The sequence below is a fragment of the Haliaeetus leucocephalus genome, unplaced genomic scaffold (genome assembly GCF_000737465.1).
Source record: "Haliaeetus leucocephalus isolate CR32 unplaced genomic scaffold, Haliaeetus_leucocephalus-4.0 Scaffold932, whole genome shotgun sequence".
Classification (NCBI taxonomy): Eukaryota; Metazoa; Chordata; class Aves; order Accipitriformes; family Accipitridae; genus Haliaeetus; species Haliaeetus leucocephalus.
Window position 1 is genome coordinate 11,017,293 of NW_010973368.1, and position 8,624 is coordinate 11,025,916.

An 8,624-nucleotide genomic window follows, 5' to 3' on the forward strand; every position below is an offset into this window, starting at 1 on the left:
AACCAAAACCTTCACTTTCTAAATTTTTTATAAAAAGATTTTCATGTAAAAAAAAATTCAAAAACAAAACTGTGCAAGAAATGCACTGCTTTAAGTATATTATCATGTTGCTACTATTTTTCTCAGTTAAGTAGCAATTTAGCTTATGTTCAGCATTTTAACATTCACTAAAAGGCATCACGGTGAATCAAAGTTCTCCAATTCTGTCCACAGCACCTGCAAAACTGCACTACTTTTGTAACTCTTAACTTTTAGCAATAGTGATAATACTTTTAGTATCTAGCCACAGTTATTGTGACATTTACATATGGAAGGACTTTTAAATACACACATCAAAAAATTTGATTGGGTGACAGCACAGTTAGACTATTAATTGAGGTAAAAGTCTTGTCAACCTAGCACAAGCTCTGAATAATTTAAAGGAGCCAAGCCATTCTCTTACTTACCTACAAATGTGGTATGGTACTCCACTGCTGTGTTGATGATATGCACGCAAAAAAATTCTTTAACTTCAGACAAGATGTGAATTAACTTTTTAAAAACTATTTCCACATTATTATAGTGAAAAGAACAATCTTACCTTTAGTAGAATATGCTTCAGCAATCATCCGTAGCCTATATGGTGGCACTGCAGCTAGCTGCAAGTCATCAACTCCAACTCTGGCATATGTGTTCAGAGCTTCTTTGTAATCACCTTCCACGTAGTTTAACTTGGCCATAATCAGGTTAGCTTCTTGTAGGAATTCTGGCTAGAAGGAACAGGAATAAGAAAGGGGTTTTTTTCCCTGAGAAAACACACTTAATTCTTTCTGATAATTATTTGGTCTGTTTTCTGTATATATTCACTGTAGAAACCCTCAGGATATTTCTTGTAACAGAGCAACAAACCAACAAAATCCTGTCTTCATGTAATATTTGGGAAGCTTGCAATAGGGGGTGAATCCACAAAATCTCACTCCACGAAGCTACTGAAAAGCATTACTGGTCATTTTATATATTCACATATTTATTTACACATGCACCAGAAATACTTCTCGGTCAGAATCCAGCTTTGCCAGGTCACAAAACTACTTAAAGGCAACCTAGCATTACTACAACCCCTCCAATGATTTTTCTTCTAACACTACAAGCACAGTTGAAAATAACATAGCATCAAAAACTTAATGATACTTGTTCCACAGCCTATATATTTAATTTGCACAATTTCTAAGTATCAGGGCAGAAGAAATGTCTTGAAAAAATTATTCATGGAAGAATAAAGAAAGAAAAGGAAGAGAAATTAATAATCTCATAAATCACAGGAAACAAAATGTTACAGATGACTGTAAAACAAGGTCCTTTTGATTTCTCAAAAGATGGACATTGAGTACAGAAAAGATAAGCTGAAGTAGTAGCTACAACAATAGTTAAGTAAAAGAATGGTCAGAATGGTTAAGAATATCAAAAGGTTATGACAGAAAATGCTCTCAGGTATTAACCTCACTTTCCACACCTGCACATACAACTTAAGGAACCTTTCCTGAATACTTAAGAGACTATTACAGAAATTTGTGAAGTATTTTGCATTTTTAACACTTCTCTTTAATGCACTACAGAGAACAATAGTTATATACTCCAAGAAAAACTTCCACAAAACAGGTTGCAAGTACTTCACTTAAGCATCCCAAGAAGTCAATGAGAATTTTCTTAGTCTTCTAATGAAAGAAGATTTAAGAAATTTATCTGAATAAAAATCCATGAAGAAACAAAGAGCCATAAAATAGCATAGTGCTGATGATGTTCTGGGAACAGCAATGATGATAAAACACCACACAAGCACGTTTCCACATTCCATTTTTCTCCATGATCAGCAGAGTATTCCAGTCAATTTCAGCTTTTCTAATTCTTGCTCAGACTGACTTACATACCTTTAGGTTTCCCCTATCAAGCGCTGCCGTGAGATGTTTCCTGACCTCGGTCAGTTTTGGCCGGGGGCCCCGTGGACTACTAGTCTGTTTAAGAGCATTTTCCTTCAAAAATTGCTCTAATTTGGACTCCCCAAGAAGAAGTTCTGCCATGTCATCTGTAAATAAATCCAAACACATGAAATATTAGAAATAACTTTATTTCACTAACATTTCAGTGGAGGCAGCCATTGCCTAAATTTTAAATACAAACTAACCAAAACACAGTGTCAAGTATTCAGATTTAACACAAGTCATGTGGTAATTTTACTTTTCAATTTATCTTTTACCTGCCTGATTCATTATAGAATCAAGTCCCCTGTGTTTTAAAGCATAATGAATTAGAACATTAACCTGAAGTCAGTATTCTCCCCTTCCTCCTTAAAAAGCAACACTTGATTTAAAAGCCTTATGTAGCTTTCTGAATGTGACAAGATACGCTTCTGATACTCACTTTACCAAAAAAAAAGGTGTCTTTCACAAAATGCCTATTGTAGTTTCAAATGTGAATATTGATATTGGATTAATTTATGCAACTGGCTTTAAGTTACATGTCCCTTATGATGTCTTTGATCACCATCCGTATCTTGGCTGTAAGAATGTGTATCACTCAGACCTTGTTAAGTCTCCAGGCATCCCAAGTCTTCACTATGAAAGTTTCTCATCATTCTCCCTGTTTCTTAGGAGGCTTGCCCCCACTTCTCAGACATGAAGGGAGAACGTAATACCAGGCTGCCCAGCAAAACTGCAGCTAGCATGTTTGCTGAAAGTCAAGAAACTGACCATCCCTTACCTTGTCCTTATGCAGGACCACTAAACTTACTTTACTGAAACATCTTGAGCAGTTCCTCTAGTGAGGAGCGAGCTGTAAAAATAATCACCTCACTATCTGGGACTTGAAAAGACCAGATCATGTCTTGTAAATAATGTCTGAATAACCCAAATTTGAACTAACAATAAATAAAATAGATTTTAAAAAGGGGAAAGGGAAAAAGCTAACAATCAGAAAAGTGCTCACCACCCTATAACCTTTAGCACTATCCACAGAGGTTATGGGAAGGGACAGAAAGACCAGGACATGCAGAACTCAGTGTTACTGTAGAGGAAAAGCTTTCCCTCAGAAAGTGTAAAAGCATCAGCATTACCTCACCTTTTAAGTACAGCAAATTTCAGTCTCATGTCAGTTGGACTAGTATAGGATCCATGTACAATGCCATTATACAGTAAGCTAGAAGGATCGGTGCTGTCCTATAGTATGTCCTATCAAGGAGAAAGACAAAAACCTAGAATTTTTTTTTTTCCTTAAAAGCTCCAGCTAACTGCTGCTTCTTAAACCACAATTTCTTCAAGAGAGAGTTTAAGAGACCAGACAAATAGCAAAAGCATCAAGGGAGTGCTTATTTTTCCATTTATGTTTTTTATTTGGGAAAGATGTTTTGGGAAAGATATCCATAGTAATCTGGACATTTATTTATTCTCAACTACCATTCATTCACGTTTTACTGTTTAAACACTACTGCAGAAGGGAAAGATCTCAGCATCCAGATGAAGACAAGCCATGCCACAGATGCAGCCTGGTTACCAGCCTGCTTAATTTTCTGGCTTTCAGACCATAGTTGTCGAATTCATCAGTCTCAAATTTGCAGTAACAGTTCCATTCCTTTGCCCACCAAAGGTTCTCCTGATACTTCAGCTATACTCCTCTTATCTCTAGACCAGACAACACCAAATAATCTGAAGTGTCACTTTCTACATGCACTTTCTTCTTTGAAGAACACCTTTATGCCTCTTCACATGCATTTTGTTTTGCCTAAACTGTGCACTTTCTGCTCAGTTTATCCTCCCAACAACAAAGCACTCCAGATACAGCTTTGATACATGCTAGCTAAAACTGTCGGTTCCTTGAAAGATAAGGAAGGGGAAAACAAAGTATCTCCCTGGTGCACCATTACTTTAGAGACATTTGAAGAAACAAAGACACTTGGCATCTTTCAAATACACATTAAAGGCATACAATTCTCAGCTAAAAAAAAAAAAATAAAATTACTACTACTCAATAATAAAACTACAGTATAACAATAAAATCTTATTACCCACTAACTGCCAACCAAAAAAATGCTTTTATTTATGTATTCAATGCTCATATGGCAAACGGCACAGTTTGACATGCATCAGTAAGTCCATCATACAATTTGCACATCTCAAAGATGTTGATCAGTTTATAAAGTTTGACTGAAATGTTTTCATCTCAAACATTTGATGTACAGTTAAACACAAAAAATAATAAGAGGAGTTAAAATTAAGAACTGACAAATATAAAGGCTCCAAGTCTGTACACTACAGTATTTTAGACACAGCTTATGGTATACTGCATTGAAGGTTAGCTAATGTCCTTGCACGCTGGAAATTTAACATTTCTGAACAGAACTAGAATGAGAAGGTTCTGTTGTAAAGAATTATTTTGGTAATGCACAAGAAACCCATTGTTAGCTGCAGCAGGAAACAAGTGAGTTAAAGAGGACTTTAGCACTTTGTCTATCAGGACTGAGCACATTTATGACTTAATATGGCTCACACTCTTCCCTGTGTTTAGAGAACATGGAGAAAAAAAATAATTCTTCACTACAGCATGAGTTTTACCCCTACATTGTATCCAGATTACAGTAGAAAGCAGGGAAAGGGGCAGTAGATGCTCTCAGCATAAGCACGTGGAGGGACCAACACCAGGCTTTGAAATCCCTTGTCCACAGCCCCCATTGCTCTACCACCTTGTAGCAGCAGCAGCAGCAACCAGCTCTGACAGTCATGGTCAACTGCACTCCCCCAGGAAAGGGCCCAAGCCAGAGATCTCAGACTGCCTCTGACCACTAGCCATAGGCCAGGAGTCTGGCAGGCTCAGAGCCTGCCTGAAGACTGGGCTGAGGTTGGCCAAAGGCAAACTACTACACTTTGCCATCTGGAGAAAAGCAAGACAGTCAACTAGAAAACATCCCCTTTTATTGCACCAAGCTTATCGTCCTGGACCACACCACTTATCTGTAATTTGCACAATTGCCATTTTTAATTTCATAGGTTCTCAAAACTCCTATCATTTGATGTTTCTTCTAATATATTTTACCTGAAATTTTAAATCCTCTGAGAAAATAAAAGTAGAGAAGGACCCAGTTTGTTCCCATACATTCACAATGTTATCGGTATAATTCCAGGAATTTTTGAAGCAATTTACACTGATTTTGCTACTCTTTCATTGAAGTCTGTTCAGCAAAAATGAAAAACAAAAGATATTTCAATGTACTAAGTGAAGAAAAAGAAATAAGAAACATACTTCAACATTAGGGCAGGCAACTCAGGATCATACCCAATTGAGTTTTAAACATTTCCACAGATTACAAAACCCTTCTGGACATTTGACTGTTCTCACTGTGGAAATTTTTCCTTGCTATCCATTCAACATTTCCCTTGTTGCAATTTTTGTCCATTGCTTCTGATACTTTCACTGTGCATTTCTGAGAAGAGGCTACCTCCATACTCAAGGAGGGATGGGAGATGGCAGCAGTAGGATCCCCTCTTAGTTCTCCCTTTCTAAGATTTAACAAATGCAGCTCGTTCAGTTGGTTCCCTTAGGTCACATACTTTCGCCCCCTTATCATCTTGGTGGCCCTCCACAGGGCTAACTCTACTATACCAAAGTCTTTCTCTTGCTGGGGAACCCAAACCTAGATACAATATTCCAGATGTGGTCTCACAAGTGATAAACAGTAGGGAATAATAATTTCTCTCAAACTGCTGACTATATTCTTGCTAATACAGCGCAGCTGTATTTGGCGCAGTCAGTCTTCATTGCCACGAGGGTTTGCTGCCAACTCACGCTCCCTTTGCTGTTCACCAGGACCTTCAGATCCTTTTCTGCAAAGCTGCTTTTTAGCCAGTTGATGCCTAGGCTATACTGTTACAGTTATTCTTTCTCAAGTACAGGACCATGGCATTTGCCCTTGCTGAACTTCATGAGTTTTGCCATTAAGTCCATTTCTCCAGCCTGTTCAGATCCCTCTAAACAGCAGTCTCATACTCCCCCCCAGTTTCCTACCACCCACAAAACCACTGAGGGTACATTCTCAATGTCTATACCACCAAGAAAAATACTGAACAATACTGACTGCAGTATCAACCCCTGAGAGGGCCCACTTCTAATAGGTCACCAATCGCATTTATTTTTATTTTTTTTTAACCTGTGATCAAGCCTCTGATCCCAGCCAGTTTTCCACCTACCTCCTAGTCCTCCTGTCTTTTCAACTGTGATACAAGATATACTATGGGGAACTGTGTCCAAAGTGTAGACAAAGTTGAAGCCAACAATATCCACTGTCCCCACTTTGTCCAAACAGTCAGTCACTTATCATCAAAAGCTGCCTGGTTGGTTAGTCCCTGATAAACCCATGTCAACTCATCCCAATCACCTCCTTATCCTTCCAACCAGTTTCCAGGACGATTCCTGATCTTCCCAGGGCCTGAGGTTAGGCTGATCAACCTGCAGTCCCTGGATCCTCCTTCTTGACCATCTTGCAAATGGCCATACATGTCTTTTTCCAGTCACCAGGAATCACCCTCGATCATCAGGACCTTTAAAAAAAAAACGGCAGCGTCCTTGCAATGACATTGGCCAGCTCTTTCAGCACTCTGACACAACCCACCTAGGTATCAGAAACTTGCATATGCCCCCTTTACCCAACACAGTCATCCTCTGTCAGGGCATAATGCTTCACTTCATGAGACTTTTCCATCAAATGGAGTAATTTTCCATCAATATCAACAGATTTTCTGCAAGCACTGATACATATACTAAAAAGCACAAATGGTACAGACAACTGTCGCTTGCTGCAATAAAGCAAATTTTCCAAGAGAAGTAATATGCTAAAATGAGATTTTTTTTATTTTTAAAGATACTCAGCATCTATTTTGTTACAGTTTATTTTCTGCATGTTCTTTCTTTTCCTTCAAACAGAAATCTTAGCATAACTGATAAAAATCAACAGCTTGTGTAGCTTCAGTTTCAAGCTGCAAACTAACAAGACATTAAACTGACCAAATCTAAACCTGGTATTTCAGACTAAATCCCCTTTGTTACAGCCTTATTCCAAATTCCATATTTCATTAGCATAGCCACAGTATTATTACAAACAAATAGTAAAGTCAGATATTATGACCAACATTACCATGTTCAAAGACAGCTTTAGCATAACACTCTGTAGGACCACACCTTCTGCAACTGTTCCATCCCTCTGGAAATAAAAGAGTGTAAACTGCATGCACACAAGACAGCCGGTTTTGTACACCAGTCCAAGGCAGGTTAGTCTCTCATGTAAGGAGTTTAATATGTGCTGTGTGAAAGGGTCTCAGAGATCAGAGGCCTGTTCCAAACTTAGAAAACTGTTTCAGAACATGTTCACAGGATGCAATTATTTGCCTTGCAACATATAGGTCACTGAGGGGTCCTTTCAGTACAGGCATTTTACTAATAATATTCAGAATACTCCAGAGAGTGTTCCAAGTACATAATTTTTGTTTATGAGCTTCTTTAAAAAGGTGATTAGAAAAAAATAGCGGGCCTTGAAAATAATACTTGAGGTCATCATAGTAATGTGCTACTTGGGAGAAGAACAATGAAGATTAATTTTGCTAATTGTATTTTTAAAGCTACATGATTCTTTAAAAAGTATACAAATATGTCAAACTGTTTACTCTAAGTTTTAAGGCATGTTCAAGTAGATACATACTCCCTGATTTGTACTCATCAAAATCCAAGTGTTTCGTTCAACAAGCAACATTCCTCTTTCCTTTCATTCAGTTTAATGCTTCACTGAGCAAACTTCATTTCCAAAGAAGGTTGAGGAAACACAAACATCAAACAGAACAAGGAATCCAAATGACTCTCTAAAACCAGTGCTTTGGTTCAGGAGCTGAAATATCATCAACGCCGTTTGAAATGAAAAGAGGGAGGTCTATTGTTGACATTCTTCAACACTTCAAATAGCAGAACTTCAAACATGCCAAAGAAGAAAGTATCACACATGCCTTCCCTCTCTTATGCATTCCTTTAAGTAGGTCTCAAAAATTCTTCTGGCCCACACTCCTGTAACAAGCATTTCTTTAATTAAGTTAAATACAATAGATCTATCTTTATGGAGACACAGGTAAAAAACACAGCTGGATTGTGCACCAGCTGCCAGAGATGTTTTCTTTATTCAAACTGCAAAATTTTAATGGAAGCATGTGAAACAACAAGTTTGGATGGTTACAATAGATCAGCTGATATCTTGAAGAACAGGTTAGACACTAAGGAAAAAGAAAATAAACCTTGTGCTGTTACATGTGAAAATACATTCCCTGAGGCATGAGGATTCTTAAAATGAAGTGCTGAAACCATCCCTATTAATAAAGGGGAAAATAATCATTTCGCCTGTAACCAAAGAACAGCACTGGCACATGCAAGAGCAAAGTGTAGCCATACTCCCCTCCATAGTCTAGTTGCTCAACAGCTGCACCACTGAAAGAGGAAGACCAGCTTTAGAAGCTCCAATTCTCACCCATTTGTGAAGACACAGCAGAACAAGACAGGCATAGACACAGATCTAGCACTCCGCAGAAAGTTTTTAAGATTATTCATCTTTTGTACACAGCAGA

The 8,624-nt window shown here is 37.9% G+C and overlaps 1 protein-coding gene across 2 annotated transcripts in view; it reads right to left on the reverse strand.

Moving 5' to 3' along the window:
• TTC7B (tetratricopeptide repeat domain 7B) overlaps positions 1-6,477 on the reverse strand; it is a 125,540-nt gene extending 119,063 nt beyond the window's left edge. The window contains exons 1-3 of one of the 2 annotated variants that reach the window (XM_010583822.1): positions 6,401-6,477; positions 1,908-2,062; positions 581-749 (exon numbers count right to left, since the gene is read on the reverse strand). In XM_010583822.1, the coding sequence (XP_010582124.1) occupies positions 581-749; positions 1,908-2,057 (319 nt within the window). In that variant the 5' untranslated portion in view covers positions 2,058-2,062; positions 6,401-6,477. Of the gene's footprint in view, positions 1-580; positions 750-1,907; positions 2,063-6,400 lie in introns of those variants that run through there. The other variant, XM_010583823.1, reaches the window with a different exon arrangement.
• Positions 6,478-8,624: the final 2,147 nt, after the last annotated feature.